General features: G+C 39.6%; 1 protein-coding gene across 3 annotated transcripts in view; it reads left to right on the top strand.

Annotated features, from left to right (window-relative positions):
- Window positions 1-20189, top strand: part of LOC115210406 — a 129698-nt gene that overhangs the window by 65024 nt on the left and 44485 nt on the right. For 2 of the 3 annotated variants that reach the window (XR_004998599.1, XM_036501721.1), the window contains exons 2-3: window positions 2465-2556; window positions 5216-6540. Coding sequence is in view for 1 of the 3 variants with exons in the window: in XM_036501721.1 (XP_036357614.1) it covers window positions 5275-6519 (1245 nt within the window). In the remaining 2 variants the exon portion in view is untranslated. Of the gene's footprint in view, window positions 1-2464; window positions 2557-5215; window positions 6541-14492; window positions 14671-20189 lie in introns of all 3 variants that reach the window. The other variant, XR_004998600.1, reaches the window with a different exon arrangement.

Below are 20189 nucleotides of genomic sequence, written 5' to 3'. Positions count from 1 at the left end.
TTCACTTATACTCACTACCCTGTAGCTTGATGGTACACCCAGACACATCTTTACCACCATCTTCTCTATCTGTCTGTCTGTCTCTCTTCTTTCTTTCTCTCTCTCCCTCTCTCTTTCCTACTGAACCAGTTGTCCCTCTACAGCAAGACACCTGTTTCTATCCATCTATCATGCTTTAATCTCTCATCTCACCTGACACAAAACTACCTCCCTCCACCCTACCACTCTCTGCTCAGTTGAGGAGCCTTGCCTTGCAAGTTTCTTGGTGTCTTCACTAGTGCTGCTGGTGTCATGCTAAAAGCACCTGCTACACTCTGTAAAGTGGTTGGCACCAGAAAGGACATTCAGCCATGGAGACCATGCGAAAGCAGACATGAGAGCCTGGTGCAGTCCTCTGGCTTGCCAGCTCCTGTCAAACCATTCAGCCTAAGCCAGCATAGAAAATAGACATAAAATGGTGAAGATGATAATGATCACACACACACACACACACACACACACACACACACTAACTAACACACACACACTAACACACACACACACACACTAACTAACACACACACTAACACACACATACACACACACACACACACACTAACTAACACACACACACTAACACACACACATGCGTGCACACACACACACACACACTAACTAACACACACACTAACACACACACACACACACACACACACTAACTAACACACACACACTAACACACACATACACACATGCGTGCACACACACACACACACACACACTAACTAACACACACACTAACACACACATACACACATGCGTGCACACACAGACGCAAATGAATTTCTAGTCTCAATTGGTTTTACAATTTTGTTCCAAGTTTTCATAACTCACAATATATTTCCAATATGCATAGAATAGTCATTACAAAAATGGTAATTGATTTTTTTTTCCCCCCAAAAAAGTGTGAGTGTGTAATAATCACCAAATAGTCAACCAAGTAACAATTTATCTATTTGTCTTTCAATATCTGCAGTTTTTTTTTTATTGATTTTTCTTTTTGTACTATTTTTGTTTGTATTAGGCCAAGGCATATAAATTTGTATCAACAGATTTTAAGATTTTTGTCTTAAATTTTACCCCAGTTATATTCTTGTGTGTGTATGGATGGATGGTGTTAGTCAGGCCCACCAGGGTGGATTACATTCATACTATTGCGATTCAAGTTGAACAGCTGTGAATCAACATACATTGTGAAGAGAATTCCAGAGGGTATAACATTCTGGGGGGGAGTTAGGATTGGGTGTTACTTGTTATTGTCAGATCTAGTGAGAGGGAGACATAAACTAGGTGATGCGGGGAGGTAGCTATGTCAGATGAGCTTGAATATGCCTGGTAAGTCAGACTGATATGAATTTGATCTATCAATGTTTTGGATTGAACCTTCTTTACTACTACTGCACTGGAAGTCAAAAATTATACTAAAAAATGATCTAACCCAAACAATGGGAGGAGACACATTGCCTAGTGGTTAGGGCAGCAGCCTCGTGGTTGAGGGATTGCAGGTTCAAATCTCAGACTGGGTGATGTGTGTGCTTATGAGCGAAACACTTAAGCTCCACGTGGCTCAGGCTGAAGGCAATGGCGAACCTCTACTGACCCTTTTGCCACAACTTTCTTTTACTCTTTCCTCCTGTATCTAGCAGCTCACCTGCGATAGACTGGCGTCCCATCCAGGTGGGGAACCTATATGCCAATGAAACCAAGAAAGCAGCCCTTATGAGCCAGACATGGCTCGAGAAGGAACAAACAACAACAAAACAACAAACAATGGGCTCTTCAAAACATATGCTGTTATGAAAAGCTCCGAATTGATGGAGCATGGAATAAACTACCCACATCAGTTGTTAGATGTCGGGATGCAACATCCTTCAAAACATCCATGCTTCCTGAAATTCATCAACAGTACACCTGATGTCCCTCCACCACCACTTCTTTTTAAATGGCTCATTCACTGTTCATTTCCTGTGCATTATTCTTTGTACTGTTCATGCACTTTTGGTTACTTTTTCTGAGCACTGAATGCAATAAGTTCATTATTACTTGTTCTTATTAGGAAAGTGCCTGCACTCAGTTTGACAAATTGCTGTGTTGCTTATAAAGTCTGCTCATTACTAAATGCCTCTCCTTTCAGTAAGATATAATGTGGTATATTGCTAGCTAACTAGTTCTAAGGAGCAGGGGCCATTGTTGTTGCAATCAAAAGGACAGAATACAGAGACAGCACTTCTGAAGTCCATTGGTTGGAGAATGTTGGTGAGAGAGAGATCTCCCTAAATCTCTGGAGAGAGAGAGAGAGAGAGAGAGAGCTATTGAAACACTGTATGTTAAACATACAAAAATAAATAAAATAGTCTAGAACTAACCAAACAAATATCTGTTATTTATATATTTATATATTCATTTATTTAAATCTATTTTTCAGACATAGACCATATAAGATGTGTTCCCTCATTGGAGATCTCAAATGACACTATGGCCTGTTCCTTTCATCACTGTGGTATTTTCTAATGACAGGTAAAAAAAAAAATTTATTTTTTGTTCCATTTTTATTTCTAATTCTTAACTCTTCTTTTTAACCCTTTTTTCCTGACTCATTTTTGTTCATACATTAATATGGTTGTGTGGTTATGAGGTTTGCTTTGCACCCTTATTATTTGGTGTTTGACCACACTGTACAGCATTTGAACCAGGTCTCAGGTCTGAATATAAATCCCTCCCTGATGCCCTGAAAATGTTCATGGACCCTGTTCCTCATCCTCCAATCAAACCATTAAGGAAAAAGATGAAAAACACAGATTTAAGCAAGTGGATGGTTTCAAAATGTTCTACATAGAAAATTTATTTCCATCCATCCATCCATTCATCCAGCCATTTTCTCCATCCACTATTTCTGGGAGGTTCATGTGAGTAGGGTCTCCATAGGGTCCCAGCAGAAGCAACCATCATTGCACTTTTTGGTAGCTTTGCCAAGCATGATTAACTGAAACTATGGATATTACCCAACCATCTCATTCTTAGTCTACCTCTAGGTCTCCTAATGGTTGGCTTGACTTGAAGAATGTGTTTAGCAATTCTTACCTGTGACATTCTAATCACATGTCCACTGTACAAGAGCTGTAATCTCTGAATGCAGAGAAAGGGTAATTTGACCTGGAGAGACTTCCTGATCTCTGAATTATGTACTATGTCCAGTAATGTCCACTCTAGAGATCCTTTGTACAGAGCCCCAATTTTGCTGCTAGTATTCATGATTGTACTCTTTTGGTCATTACCCAACATTCATGGCCATAGGTAAGGATAAGCACAAATTAATTTGTGAATGTATTTTGGTAAACACAATGGAATGGAAGATGTTGATTCAGCAACAACACAGACATGAAATTTTTTCCTTGCTGCTCTTTTGTTTCCTCTTTCACTCTCTATGTGTTATTGCCAAGAAATGGTTGTAAAGCTCTCAGCATGTTGTTTCTGACATGAGTTCAATTCCCAGATGCATCATTTGTTCATTTCATTTACTCTTCATTCCCAGGATTTCTTATTGGTGGTAGAATGTCCAAGTGAGATGTGGTCCTCTACAAAAGTAGTAACCCAGGATAAGAATTGACTCAGATTGTAAACAGTCCATCCAATCCATGCCTACATAGAAAATAGATGTAAAGTAGTGGTGGTGGTGGTGCTGTTGGCGGCCTTGGCAACAACAGCAGTAGCAATTGTAGGGATCGTGGTGGTGTGGTGGTAAAAGTGTTTTACAAGACCAGATTATCACTGACAGATTACACAAAGATGAAGTTATTGTTTTTAATTTTTTAAAAAATATTTTTATATTTTTATGTAGTTCAGCTAGAGGAGGAAGGGAAGTGCACATAACCTTTTGGAACTTTATTATTATTATTATTATTATTATTAAAGATAGAAACTTCAGTACACTCTCAATATGCAGGCTAATATGCAAACAGGATGTGTTAAAAGAAAAAAAAAGTGGTTGAGTATTCCTCTCTCCCATCCTTTTTACTAGTTATGATGACAACTACCTATATCAGGAATATGGTTCCTGTTATTTTTATATGAATTACTTTTCTCTCACATGTATGCAAATATAAATAGACTAACATTTGTTTTTTATAAGCGCCAATATGCATATGTTAAAATACAAATAAAAGGATAATTTATTTTTGAATGCAGAGATGCTGTTAGAACAGTAGAAACATTGGGTAAATTGCGGTAAGGGTAATTGACCCAATGTTCCTGCAGTACTAATGGTATTTCTGCACATGAAAAATAGATTATCGTCTTATTTGTATTTTAATAGACACATTTTGGCACTTATAAAAAACAAATGTTAGTTTGTTTATATTTATATACATGTGGTTTCATATTTAGCTTTAAGTGTCTAAAAAGTGAATTAATTTGTTAGTAGGTAATTTAGCTTAATTGTAAAGCACTTGTAACAGGATCTGTTATCGATTCACTGAAAGGGTGTCGATCCGATCCAGTCACATACAATGTTAGTAAGACAATACAGACGAAGTCAGGTTGTAGGTAAAAGACAGCAGTTCGTTTATTTGTTGCGATGGCGTACGTGTGTCTGATGGGAGAAGGACAGCCTCTGATGTACAGCTTCTTGTTCTTTTGTTGAAGAGGTTCGATGGTCATTGGCAGCTAAGTCGGTGAGGTTATCAGAACCTGCGAAATGTACGTCCGATCGCGTTGGCTGACTTGCCAGAGAGGAGGATTTGAGTTTGGCGGGCCTAAGGGAACGTTTCCCGCACATGCGCATGGGGAAGACTTCCGGTGGCCACCCGGAAGTAGTCCCATTCTGCGCATGCGCACTGAACCCTACACAGTAGCATCACTACACACTTAGCCGGAGTCATATCGAGAGATATGGGTTTGAGTCCCATAGCTGTTTGTTGACTAATTTTTCTGCTTTGTAAGGGTAATTTACCCAATGTTTCTGCTGCTCTAACAGCAGCTCTGCATTCGTAAAGAAATTGTCTTTGTATTCATATTTTAATATACTTTTCTCACCATTTTTTTCCTGCAAGCATTTGTAAACTATCAAAGAGAAGAAAAATATTATTGACTTGTCTTCTCTTCTATAAATAATGTAGACTAAAGATGATGAACCAGTACCTTTATTATTTTCACAATTATTTTTTTGTATATTTTGCAGGTTTCTGACAAATAAAAGGTAATTTGTTACCTTACCGTTCCTGCCTTCAAAACACTGCCATGGGAAGTTGTTACAGCCATCACAATCCCTCCCTGAAAGTTAGCCAACTTAGCAATCGGGATTCGTTTGAACATTTGTTCAAAACAAACAGTGGAGAGCTGGTGTGGTCCTGCTCTTATACCAAATGGCTACAGGGTGTTAAAAATGTTAGTGGCTTCACTGACAAGACTAACTTCAGCAGTTCCAGAGATCCACATCGACGGAATGGTATTCTTGTTAAACCTGATAACACAGATGGTCAGCATTTCAGTGTGAAGTTACCTTCAATGTTTGAAGCTGTAGTCTCCAACAAAACTGCCTCTTGTACAAACTCTGTAGTTATCAATGGGCTAAATCCATTTACCACTGCTACAACCACTATGCCAGTCCGCTGCTGGGATTCTTTGCCTGTCATGTTCAAAGAGGCTTGTATTATTAGTTACCATGACAACTTAGCTGTACTTCAACTGAACCCATCCCGAGAAGATCTCATGGCTGTATTCTATGTATTGGATTTAACCCATCAGTTGGCGCTAGCTGATTTCAGCATTGCTTACTATCTTCGGCGCTGGTATGAATGCTACATATCGCCAAAAAAGAAAAGGATTCTGTTGCGACCAGACCATACCACTCGTGTTCTTGTAATGCCAGACAATTATTTTCTACGCAAAATGAGAGTTCACCCTTCAAATGACGTTACTATAAGTACTGTGTCACCATCACTTCGTGCCAAGGTACTTACTTTTAATGCCCAGGCTGGGGACAATTGCATTGTTGTGAGCTGGTGCCGGTGTATCCAGGTACAACATATTGAATCTGGAGAAATTGTAAAATCTGTCGAGGGACTTTTATTACGAGCAGGTATTCAACAAATTCGCTCCAGTCAGTCAGGAGATTTCCTTGCAGTACGCTGTGTCCATCCTGTCCATACAAAAGAATACAAAGTAAATGTTGTTGGAGTAATAGACTATCACAAGCTCGAATTGCTGATGACTATCGATGTAAAAGGTTGTTACTGGCCATTTTCAGATGTAGTTAACCTACAAGTATTTCCCCGTTTCTCACCCAGTGAAGCTTGCATTGCTGTTATGAAAAACTTACCTTACAAACGGCAGGTCTTCACATATAAACTGCCTATCGTTCACCTCAACTTACAATATTTATGTCGCCGAAGGATTCTCCATTTAGTTTCATTAAAGGATGTCAAACATTTACCTCTCCCAAGTCGGCTTATTGAATACCTAACTTCTTATATTGATGTGTGAGGAAGATTTTTACCAAACAAGGTTGGTTAATGAAATCCTTCTTTTTCTTTCATTTCTTTTTCCATCTCTTTTTGTTTGAAGTTTTGGCTAATTAGGAAATCAATATTACAAGTACCAAGAAGTAATAATAACTTTGGTGCTATTTACTAGAATTTTATGTCCATGCTCACAGAATACTAATACAAGACACTCACACAAGCAGCACTAAGATGCCTTGAGTAAACAACGTAATCTCTAAAAGTCACTTACCCTGCTAGAAATAGTTACTAAATCTTTTCAAAGTTCATTTTATTGTCTTGTAATGTAGTCCTAGATGTGCAGTGTCTGAGAGAAGGAGGGGTATGGTTATGGTTGAAATATGCTGGTTTTTCTGCCTGCAGGCACATGGCTCAGTGTTTAGAGCATTGGGCTCACAATCATGAGGTAGTGAGTTCGATTCCCAGACTGGGCTGTGTATTGTGTTCTTGAGCAAGACACTTTATTTCACATTGCTCCAATTCACTCAACTGTAGAAATGAGTTGCGACGTCACTGGTGCCAAGCTGTATTGATCAGCCTTTGCCTTTCCCCTGGATAACATCGGTGGCGTGGAGAGAGGAGGCTGGTATGCATGGGCGACTGCTGGTCTTCCGTAAAAGACAACTTTGCTTGGACTTGTGCCTTGGAGGGGAACTTTCTAGGTGCAATCCCATGGTCATTCATGACCAAAGGGGGTTCTTCACATGTCTGCATTGCCAAGGTTGAGTCTGGACTAAGAAACACCACTACCCTGGTTACCAGCTACCCCACTCCCAACACACAAATACATATAGCATATTTTTTTTCTTTGTCTGCTTTTTCATGTTAGCATGGGTTAGATGGGGTGCTGACTGAGGCAGGATATTTGGGTTTCATACTCTTCTTATTACCAACAATTACCTATTTTTTAAGCAAGGGAGTTTTATTTCAGATGTTTCGGGAAACACAGAATAACTAGTCGTAATATCAACATAATCACCGTTTCACTCAAGTAGGGACAAATGAGGAATGTTAACAGTCATGCACATTCACAAACACACATGCTCACACAAATACACACACACACACACACACACACACACACACACACACACACACACACACACACACACACACACACACACACACACACACACACACACACACACACACACACACACACTCACACACACACATACATCCATATACAAGGTCTGATCAAAAAGTATCCAGACTGTTGCCATAGTAATGAAGCTAAAGCACACAGTGGGATGCTGCTTGGCACAGGTTGACCTTGAACTCTGCTGTGTATGCGCACGACTGGCTTCCGTGCCGGTGGCACGTAAAATGCACCAATCCGACCGTGGCCGTTGCCAGCCTCGCCTGGCACCTGTGTGGGTGACACGTAAAAAGCACCCACTACACTCACGGAGTGGTTGGCGTTAGGAAGGGCATCCAGCTGTAGAAACATTGCCAGATAAGACTGGAGCCTGGTGCAACCTTCTGGCTTCCCAGACCCCCGGTAGCATGGAGAACGGACGTTAAACGATGATGATGATGATGATGAATTCACTTCCACCGTTTACAGTAGTGCTTGGAAGAAAGGTGTGTAGTGTGTAATCATCACATTTATTTTGACAGAGAAAGTTGTCTTCTATTTACCTCAGAGATATCTCATTCAATAAACTGGTTAAGATTAATGACAGGTTGGGCATCCAGATATAAAACAGTCTCAAAAATATATTCATTTAACCCAAACTACAGTTCTATATTTAAGAGATGAAGAATTATGTACATTATTTACATTGTTTACATTTGACGGATATTTGTCCTCATCTTGTTTGTTGTTAGCACAACGTTTCGGCTGATATACCCTCCAGCCTTCATCAGGTGTCTTGGGGAAATTTTGATCCTGGGTTCTCATTCCTAAGGTATTTTTCGATGTTATTATTATTATTATTATTATTATTATTATTATTGTTCAGGGCACTAGCATAGTGGTTAAGAGCGTGGGCTACTAACCCCAAGATTCTGAGTTCGATTCCAGGCAGTGACCTGAATAATAATAATAATAGTAATAATAATAATGATAATGATAATAATAATAATAATAATAATAATAATAACAACAACAACAACTACATCAAAAAATAGCTTAGGAATGAAAACCCAAGTTTGAAATTTCCCCAAGACACCTGATGAAGGCTGGAGGGTATATCAGCTGAAACGTTGTGTTAGCAACAAACGAGATGAGGACAAATATCCATCAAATGTAAACAATGTAAATAATCCATGCTAACACTGAAAAACACATAAAAATTACCAAAAATATATGATTGAATTTTTTTTTTTTAAGTAGAAAAGAGAAGATAACTGATGTTGGTTACTGGTGGGTAAATTTGTGATGTTGCAGACATGTGACAAAAAACATTCCAGATATGACCACCCCTGCATGCCAACCCTTGTTCTTTGGCAACTGTTTAAAACTCAGCCTCTGCTTTATAATTTTACACAGCAATCTTCCTGTTAAACTATATTCTAACAACTAGCTTATTATATTGGTTTCAAATTTTGGCACGAGGCCAGCAATTTTGGAGGAGGGGTAAGTCAATTACATTGACCCTAGTTTTCAACTGGTATTTAATTCTATCAATTTTTTAAGGATAAAAGGCAAAGTCGATCTTGGCAGAATTTGAACTCAGAACATAGATATTTGATGAAAAGCTGCTAAGCATTATGTCCAGCATGCCACCTTCCAATATATCAATCATCATCATTGTTTAACGTCCGTTCTCCATGCTAGCATGGGTTGGACGGTTCGACCGGGGATCTGGGAAGCCAGGAGGCTGCACCAGGCTCCAGTCTTATCTGGCAATGTTTCTACAGCTAGATGCCCTTCCTAACGCCAACCACTCCGTGAGTGTAGTGGGTGCTTTTTACGTGCCACCTGCACAGGTGCCAGGTGAGGCTGGCAACGGCCATGGTTGGATTGGTGTATTTTACGTGCTACCGGCACGGAAGCCAGTCGAGGCGGTGCTGGCATCGGCCACGAGTCGAATAGTGCTTTTTACGTACCACCAGACCAGGGATCCTGGCTGGTTCAATTCGATTTTGATTTATATCAATAAATGAGAAAAATGTTATTTTTTAAATCCTTCCAATGGTTAGGCCAATGTTATGAAAAAATTACACTAGTAAGGTGTGATATAAGGGAGATTTGGCTGCTATCTCTAGCAGGTCAAGCAACAAACTCACAGATGTGTTCCAACCTTTGGCCCACAGCCGTGCTGTCTTCATTCTCTACTGCTACTACAATGGCCTGTGCAACTTGCTGTTGGTTGATCTCATATCTCTTCCACACAGACACTCCTGACTCACTTGCCTCTCTTCCTCTCATCATCCATGTTAAGGTTGTCACTCCACCACCACCACTGCCAAGCTCTTCACTAACCACCACTAAACTCTGTCCGTCCTCCCTAGAATATCGGCCTTCTGGAAATCCCTTCCTGCTCATATCTTTCTTGCAGACATTGATCTGCAACAGTTGAAGTAGAAAGCTAACAGCATGAGTATCATTTTATAATAATAATAATAATTGTGTACAGTGCTCAGGTGCACTACAACTCATCTAAAGTGTATATATAATCAGGTGTAGTTTCGGCGGATTTCGGAAAGCATGAGGGCCTTAAAGGATGCAGTGTCATGGCAGTCAACAACTGACGCAGGCAGTTTATTCCATGCTTCAGCAACTCTGTGCGTGAAAAAATGTTTCCGAAAGTCATGGGAGCTGTGTTGTTTTCTGACTTTGTAGGCATGTCCACGTGTGTTAGACACATGGAGATCAAAAAGGTGTTCAGTGTTGTTGTTGGTGAGGTGGTTGATAACTTTGTGGGTGTTTACCAAGTCCGTCGCCAGACGCCGGAGCTTCAGTGAATCCATGCCCAGGGAAACAAGGCGCTCAGAATATGGTAGGTGTCTGATGGAGGGTATGCATTTGGTTGCACGTCTCTGGACAGATTCCAGGAGGTCAATGTTCTGAGCAAGATAGGGGTTTTAGAGACACTGCAAAGGACATGAGTACTAATCTTTCCTCCCAAGACATAGAAAAAAAGAAAAAAAAAGAAGAAACAGTATTTAGGGTCCCTCATTGGCTTGAAGTTAAGCTCATTACTCTTTGTAACATGATTTTTGTCTTTGGGTTGTAACTATTATTTTCTATTTGCTTACTCATGGAAAGTATGAAAAATAGCTAAAATTTCCTCCAAACTTTGTTTTTGTTCAAACCCCAAAGAATGCCTCTCAACACATGGCTATAATGCCTCCCCAGTCCTCAAGCTCATGATCAGAAATGCACATATTGTCAGCCACTAAGGGACATGCTTAAGTGGTTAAGGTCAAAACACTGACAAGCAGACCTGCTGTATTGAACAGAATATTTGGTATAACGATATTTCTGCTTCAGCAACTCAGCACTGAATCTGTCTGAAATGTAATGGGAAATAGGTCAGTTTCATAACATTGATGTCCAGGTCACAAAAGCAAAGTCTGAATGTAATAGTAGCCATTTCCTTTAATTTCTAACGAAAGACAAAGAAAAAAAATTAATTAAAATCTTGTTACACAGTGTTCTCAGAACCAGCAGATCCGTGGAGTAAGCACACTCAAAGTTCAATTCCACCCTTCTAGAAATCCACCAACCCTACCACTAACCTCCCTATGTGTCTCTCTTTTTTTTCTTCTTTTTTTTACTTGTTTCAGTCATTTGACTGCGGCCATGCTGGAGCACCGCCTTTAGTCGAGCAAATCGACCCCGGGACTTATTCTTTGTAAGCCCAGTACTTATTCTATTGGTCTCTTTTGCCGAACCGCTAAGTTACAGGGACGTAAACACACCAGCATCGGTTGTCAAGCAATGCTAGGGGGACAAACACAGACACACAAACATATTCACACACGTACATATATATATACATATATACGACAGGTTCTTTCAGTTTCCGTCTACCAAATCCACTCACAAGGCATTGGTCAGCCCGGGGCTATAGCAGAAGACACTTGCCCAAGATGCCATGCAGTGGGACTGAACCCGGAACCATGTGGTTGGTTAGCAAGCTACTTACCAAACAGCCACTCCTGCGTCCTTTCCTCTTTATGAATCCTTCACTGTTCCCTTTTCTGTCTCTTTTGTGTTTTATTCTTTGTGCTGTGCCTGAACTGTTGGCCCTCATTACAGCCCTTATTTACTTTAGTTATTCCTGCCTTTTTTTCTCTTTTATTACTCACTAGCAGTATCACCCGGCGTTGCTCGGGTTTGTAAGGGAAATAACTATATAAGCATTTTTAGAGAGTTACTTCCCTTATAGATGCCAATTCGGGCTTTCTTAGCCATTTCTGTTTTGGTGTCTTCAAGCCATGAAGTCGTTGTTCTAAAAGAACGCTGGTCTCCTTGACAACGCTTTACGACGTTGATTTCCTTACACTCCCTTCCCCACAGCTTCACGAGGGAGGGAAGAAGGAGAAGAAGAAGAAGGAGAAGCAAACACAGGTGCAGGTGTGACCATGGACGCCAACTCCGCCGCCATCGACACACGAAAAATTATGCATTAAAATGGAATAAAAAAATGATGTTAAATTATTTTTAAAATCGTAGACTCATCGTAGACGCGCGCTAATACTCAGACGGGCTCGATATGAATCACGACTATAAGATACCCGAATTTGGTTAAACTGCACCGCAAAATGTGGGAGTAGTTAGGAATCTAAATCGAAGGGGACAGACACTCACACAACTACAGTTTTATATATATAGATTTCCAATGAGTCATTGTGCACCTGAGCACTGTATATAATAAGCACGTTAGCACTATTACATTCATTCTGAACTCAAATGCCAGGGGAAAGGGCAACTTTATATTTTATCCCTCTCAGGTCAACAAAACTAAGCGCTGGACATATATACGAAAATAAATTCATTCACCTATCTTTCTTCTTGTTTATAGGTCATACTTGTGCTTAATTAAGAAACCAAAAATTAACACTAGAAGTACCAAGTAATAATTATAACTTTGGTGTCATTTACTAGAACTTCATATACAAATTCACATAAACACTAGTATGTGGCTCTGGGCCAGTTGCACCGAGTTACCAAGTGTCAACAAAGCAGTCTCTATGTGGTTGCCTGACTTGCTAGAAATAACAGTTGAATCTCCTTTGAAAAGGATGGACACATTAGATAATGTAGTTCTAAATATGCCATACCTGGGAGAAGAGTGGGAGATGATCGTGACTGGAACCTGTTTGATTTGATCCTATATCTGCTCTGTCAGAACTGACCTCTAACTAAAGAATGTGGATAATCTTCATTGCCGGTTATATCATTACTGTTCTAAATAGATTTAAATTTATATCTTTATATATAAAAGTGAAGTTGTGTGAGTGTCTGTCTCCTACGATTTAGATTCCTAACTACTCCCACATTTTGCGGTGCAGTTTAACCAAAACCGGGTATCTTATAGTCGTGATTCATATCAAGCCCTTCTGGGTATTAGCGCGCGTCTACGATGAGTCTACGATTTTAAAAATAATTTACCATTATTTTTTTCCATTTTAATGCATTTTTTCGCTATTATATAAGGGAAGTAACTCTCTAAAAATGTCTACGATGAGTCAACGATTTAAAAAAAATTTACCATAATTTTTTTTCCATTTTTAATGCATTTTTTGCTATTTTTTGGCTATAACTCTCTAAAAATGCTTTATAGTTATTTCCCTTACAAACCCGAGCAACGCCGGGCGATACTGCTAGTTGAATATAATAATTGCAAATGATACTAATGTGGAACTCATTAGTAAATACATTTATTATGTATTTTCAGCTTTGGTCTTTCCTTCCCCTCAGTCTTCTCTTTCAAGTTGAAAAGTTACTTTTTCATTTACTTACATGTGATGAGCAAGACTGTTGTACATCAGCCAGCACATACAGCCAGTAATCACAAACCAGGATCTGCATCCAATCACAAACTTAATCGTAACAACTGGAGACTGAGTACTCGTGTTGGCTTCCAGATTTTGTTTCCTCAGGTCCATAGAAGAGTTTGAACTGAGCAAGGCAGGTTCTTCGAGCACTTGTTTATTTATGGGAAATTCTTCTGTTAGATGCAGCTGAAAGCTGTACTTGTCTAACCCTTGTTATCTATTTACGTTTGAAATGTCATGAGTTTGGAAAAGAGAAGAGAAATCTGACTTTTAAGGACTGATGTTATCCGCAAAAAACAAAATTTTCCCACAGACTCCTCTTCTCTCCATTGCATACAAACTTACTCAAACTCATTAGCCTATATACTCTGTTGTTTTTGTTGGTACTCATCCCCACCACAACTTTCCCCTGCATTGTATATTACACATATTATTTACATAAGATAGTTAAGTGGTTATCATTAGAGTATTGGATAAAATTACTTCTGTATTCACTTAAACCCTCCACTCACTATTGAGCAGTGATCATTGACAACTTTCCTCTTCTAATCTTGACTCTGGGTGGTTTTTCCCTGTTTCTCTCTAGTTGCATCCCTATTTCTCTTCTTTCTTCTGGATTTTGCTGGTGACCTTGCCAGTGCTGGTGCCACTTAAAAAGCATCCAGTCTATGCTGTAAAGTGGTTGGTGTAAAAACCATGCCAAAACTCACCTCACCTGTGCTTGTGCTACATAAAAAGCACTCAGTCTACTCTGCTGGGTTGTTGGTTGGTGTTAGGAAGGGCATCCAGCCATAAAAACCCTGCCAAAACAGACACAGAAGTCTGCTGCAGGCTCCTGCCTGGCCAGCCCCTGTCAAACTGCCCAACCCATGCCAGCATGGAAAGCAAACTTTAAATGATGATGATGATTTCATGTTTCCCTAAGAGAAGGCCCTCTCCTCCCAGGCCTTGTCAGTTTTGAATTGCTATTGATGCTTCCGTAACTTTGTTTTATTTTTCTAGGTAGGGGTGTTGGCTCTACACAAACCCATGATTATCTCTGGGAAAAGGTGTTCTGTATTAGTCCGACCTCTATCTGACCTGTCCAGCATGGGAGGCCCTACTAGGATCTTACACTCCACTGACATAGCTCCCAGATCTCACTGAGGCATACAACCACCACTACATGTAGTGTTATCAGGTAGAACAGTTTGCAGTATTCATTCTAACTTCCAAATCCCACTGAAGATAAATAATAAAGAACCAGTGCAATTGTTAGATTGCCAGGTGAGTGGCATTGTAGGATTTTTACCTGGCATTGTGTCTTCTGAATTCAAACCCCACCACTTGTCACAGGGAAAAAGCAAAATAATGCAAGACCAGATAAGGAACACTGATATTTCTAGAAGTAATTTGCAACTGATAGATAGTGTCATAGACTTAGACTTAGGTTCATAATGAATCCTAGGAGTTTAATCCAGTTTCTGTGGTGTATAAGAGATTGAGATTATAACACTCATCCCTGAACAGAACGCTCTTTTAGTTAGTGGAATCTCTTGATGGTTAGAGATGCTCCCTTGATGACAAGTAAAGCATCTTTGTCATATTGAAGACCCTTTCTTATCTGGTGTGTCTCTTTTCACAGCAAGTAGAGCTCCCTTTTAATTAGTAAGGCTCCTTTGTGGTATCTTTGAGTATTTTGGTATTATAAAGATTATGCAATGACTTTAATATTACATATTACTGTATATGTAATATTACACTCACGGAGTGGTTGGCGTTAGGAAGGGCATCCAGCCGTAGAAACACTGCCAGATCAGACTGGGCCTGACGAAGCCTCCTGGCTTCACAGATCCCAGTTGAACCGTCCAACCCATGCTAGCATGGAAAGCGGACGCTAAATGATGATGATGATGATGATGATGTAAATGCTGTCAAAGTCCTGAGAGTTTCTTGCATATCACCTTTTAAAATTTTATGTAATATCAACACCTCGGTCCACCCTTGTCCATTTTCTCTGGTTTCTTTGGATGGCTTTTGTATCAAGAGGCTGCTTAATCTTGGATCAACCCGCCTTCATTCATTGGAAGCTCAGGTCATTGTAAGTAGCCCCCCACCCCACCCTATGACTATTATACAGTGCTGTGTAGCTATATCTGTGTGAATGAGATGGGGAGAGAGAGCGAGAGAGAGAGAGAATTGACTGTAGTATATGACTTATCTTATTGATCTTTTAAATCTGAAAAGCAAAAGTTGACCTCTGCAGGATTTCAGTTTAAAATGCAATGAGCCAGAACAATTGTTACAAAACAGTTCGCCTGATTTTCTAGTGATTCTTACATTTAGTCACCTTGCATCAGTGCCTAACTCTCATTTTATGTTGTTAAGTGGATGACAGATGAATCTTACTGTCAAAAGGAAGACAAGTCTTATCATAGATAAGATCCTAGCCTCAGATAATCTGATAAACCTAGGTTCAACATTTAAATGAACTATAGCAAAGCGAAATAAGCTGTTCTGCCCAGAAACACAACATTGGATTTAAACTTATAATCTATGTATTGGTAATTCAATACACATTATCCATGCAGCCATTTTACCTCCTCTTTAATCACTCTCCTTGTCATTACTATTTTGACATATGAAGATGATGAGTTGGCAGAGTCATTAGCATGCTGAGCATGGGGGCCAGTCAGGTGGCACTGGCAATGTGCATGCTCGAATGGTGCCACCAGCACAGAAACCAGTCAGGCAGCACTGGCATCAACCACGCTTGAATGGTGCTTTTTATGTGCCAGTCAGGTGGTACTGGCATTGGCCATGACAATGATTTCACTTGACTCAACAGGTCTTCTCAAGCACAGCATATCTCCAAAGGTCTCAGTGACTTGTGGAAGAGCTAGACCCAGGAAGACCTGGGATGAAGTGGAGAAGCACAACCATTGAACGTTGGGCCTCACAGAGGCAGTGACAGGTGACTGAGACCTTTGGAGATATATATATATAAAATGGTAATGATTTGAATGGGGAAAGAAATCAAATTGAGATTACAGTTGTTTCTGAAAACGGGTGAAAGCTCATGGCTTAGTGGTTAGGGGTATTCGGCTCATGATCGTAAGGTCATGAGTTCAATTCACAGTAGCGCATTGTATTCTTGAGCAAGACACTTTATTTCACGTTGCTCCAGTCCACTCAGCTGACAAAAATGAGTAGTACCTGTATTTCAAAGGGTTGGTTTTGTCACACTCTGTGTCATGCTAAATCTCCCTGAGAACTACATTAACCCTTTAGTGTTCAGATTATTCTGTCAAATGTGATGTTTGTTTATTTATATTGTTTTGAATTAATCATGCATTATTTTGTAGTTTAGGGATTTCAGTGATGTTATTTTTTAGTTTTAGAATGACATGGTAGGGCTGAGGTGAGAGGCGAGATCTGGTCAGTTTCAATATAAAACAGGTTAAATATTTTGGCCAGATATGATCGGTTTGAATGCTAAAGGGTTAAGGGTACTTGTGTTTGTGGATTGCTCAGCCACTTGCATGATAATTTCACAAGCAAGCTTTTCCATTGATCGTATCAGCTAGGACCCTCGTCATCGCAACCGATGGAGTGCTTCTTCTGTAAACGGACAATACCATTTATTCTATATCTCATACAATCTGCAATTCATATGATGTCATGATTAATTGTCTTGAAACTTACAAGAGATATCAAGTGAACGCTTTAAGTGTTCACTCTATTTACATATTGTAAATACACTCAAATGAACTTCTACCAAAATATTCATTTGGTTTTTGGTTGGTCTTGCCTTCAAATCATTACATCTGAGGAAGGGAAAAGATTATAGCATCATTATTACACATTTCCATAAATTGTTATGTGTTATGTAGCATTTAATAAAATGCGTAACATTGTATGAGAATGGAATAAATGGTATTGTACATCATCATCATAATCATCATCTTCATTTAATGTCTGTTTTCTATGCTGTCATGGGTTGGACAATTTGACAGGATTTGTCAAGCCAGAGAGCTGCACCAACCTCCGTTTATCTATTTTGGCATAACTTTTATGGCTGGATGCCCTTCCTAATCCCAACCACATTACAGAGCATCATACTTGGTGCTTTTTACGTGGCACCAACACAGGTGCTTTTTATGTGACTTCCTCTCCAACAGGGCCACTAAGTAGCTGAGAGGGGGAGTGGAGCGAAAGGAAGTGGCTGTGTGTCAGATGAGGGGCTAGAGTATAATATAGGGACAGAGATAGTTGTCTTGCTATAAAGGAGATACTTGGCTACCCCAGAAGGACAAGGAAGGAGAGAGTTAGAGAGAAATATAGAGAGACAATCAGAGAGAAAAATAGATGGTTTTGGAGATTTTTCCATTTTCAGAAACTCTTAGAATGTCAATTTGACTTCTCTTTTCCTCATTTAAACCATTACTTTTATTATTCACTCTGTAGAGAAGGCGCGTGGCTCAGTGGTTAGAGCGTTGAGCTTACGATTGTGAGGTTGTGAGCTCGAATCCCGGACCGGGCTGCGTGTTGTGTTCTTGAGCAAGACACTTTATTTCACGTTGCTCCAGTTCACTCAGCTGTAGAAATGAGTTGCGGTGTCACAGGTGCCAAGCTGTATCGGCCCTTGCCTTTCCCTTGGACAACATCGGTGACGTGGAGAGGGGAGGCTGGTATGCATGGGCGACTGCTGGTCTTCCATAAAAAAAAAACCTTGCTCAGACTTGTGCCTCAGAGGGTAACTCTTTAGGTGCAAACCCATTGTCAGTGTCTGACCGAAGGGGGTCACCAGAGCTTATATTAAACCTACTGGACCTTATTTTGGAGTTGTATAAGTCTTACAGATCCCCTTTTGATTTTGGAATACTGTGCTTGCTAAGATCTAGCAAGATGTGCTAATGAAATGATAGCCAGGATTATAGTCATCTCCTCAATCTATCTATTTATTTATCTGTCTGTCTGTCAGTTAGTCAGTCAGTCTATCTGTCTGTCTATTGTTAAACAAGAATATTAAGCCATCATTGGACTGCCAGAGTGATGATGACTTAACTGGCCAGAACTTCAAAGTTACTGTCAATAATATTCTCGTTTAAGATTAATAGATTTGTGGTCTACAAAAGTATAGAATAACCCATCAGATTAATGAAATTTTGTCTTTATTAAAACTGAACATAAAAACTAACATAACATATGTGTGTGTAGATAGAGAGAGATAGAGAGAGCGAGAGAGAGAGAGAGAGAACATCAGTTTTCCTGGACCTTTGGGTCCAAAACCCTTCCAGGTTACTGATTTTTCTGAACCAAGGATGGCTATCTCTAAATTAAACAAATATTAATTTAAATAATTAAATGAAATACAGGTACCTGTAAATTAGCATAAATGATGCGAGTTTATTTTATACTGTAATGTGCATGGTACTGTGAAACTGGGCCGGCCATCTGGCAGCCAGAAGAATTTGAAGTTCCTACTCGTAAATTATTGCAGATCATATATATATATACATACATTAGGTGGTACATTACCTGAGTTGTTAAAGCATTGGACAAAATACATCTTGGTATTTGTTCCAACTCACTGCATTCTGAGTTCAAATCCTGCTAATGTAAACTTTGCCTTCCATACTTCCAGAATTGATGAACAAAGTACCATTCCAGGGCAGTGGATTGGCAGAACTTAGAATATCCAATCAGATGCGCTGTAGTATTTTTTCTGGTTTTGCATTCTGCATTGAAGTCCTGCAAGGGTCTTTTTGGATGGTAGACTAAATTTGTTACCCAGTTTCACATCACTGCTCCATGGGTGCCTTTAACGGTGTCCAAACAATCTATAACATTAAACAAAGAATTGCTGAATATTTTTTTGTGGAGGTAATACATGTGTATTACATTTTTACAAAAAGAGGGCTGACAGTGACTTTGAAGGCTTAACCAGCTGCTCTTCATTAAACAGTAACTTCACATCTGTGAATTGAAGCTGTGAGGTTACTGCCACCTCTCTTCTATTACACACACACACTCACACACATATCCTAGTTGCTCCTTACCGCTCGATGTGGTTAGCCACAACTTGGATTATAACCAAGTGCTTTAAAACAGTACACACCTAGATACACAGTCCCTATCTATTCACTATACACACACACACACGCAAATATACAGGTGCGATGGGAAAATTGTTGCCATTTTATATTTTTAACTTCATGCATGCACATTGTTTTCTTTTTATTTTGTCAACTACACAGTATAGTAGGGTCAGTTGGGCACCATCTGTGAAAAAAACAGTACTAAGAGGCAATTCACTCTGCCCTACTAAGCATTGGTCCTGTCATTGCTATTTTCTGAAACAGAAGTTGAATAATAATTAGTCAAATAAAATAATAACAAAAAACAAGGTTATTATTTGCTTGTTTCACCTACATGATTTTCACTAAGAAAAAAAATACTCAGATTTTTTGCTGCAAACTCCTTATTTTTGTGTGGAAAGAAAGGGGGGGGGAGACCCCTCCCTCACCATATCCTGGAATCATTGGAATTTTTTTTTTTTTTCATTTTAATTAATTTTGGCGACCTCCTAATATGCTACAAAACCCTTTTTGGGTTCTGGAAAATGGGGGGGGGGGTGAGGTGGACGCCTCGACTATGATAAAAAAAACTTGGATTTTTTGCATGGGATCAAGTACCTTGATCTCCTAATATGCAGCA

This window comes from Octopus sinensis, linkage group LG4, assembly GCF_006345805.1.
Source record: "Octopus sinensis linkage group LG4, ASM634580v1, whole genome shotgun sequence".
Classification (NCBI taxonomy): Eukaryota; Metazoa; Mollusca; class Cephalopoda; order Octopoda; family Octopodidae; genus Octopus; species Octopus sinensis.
Note: the sequence above shows the minus strand (reverse complement) of the source record. Positions and strands in the feature narration are given on the sequence as shown.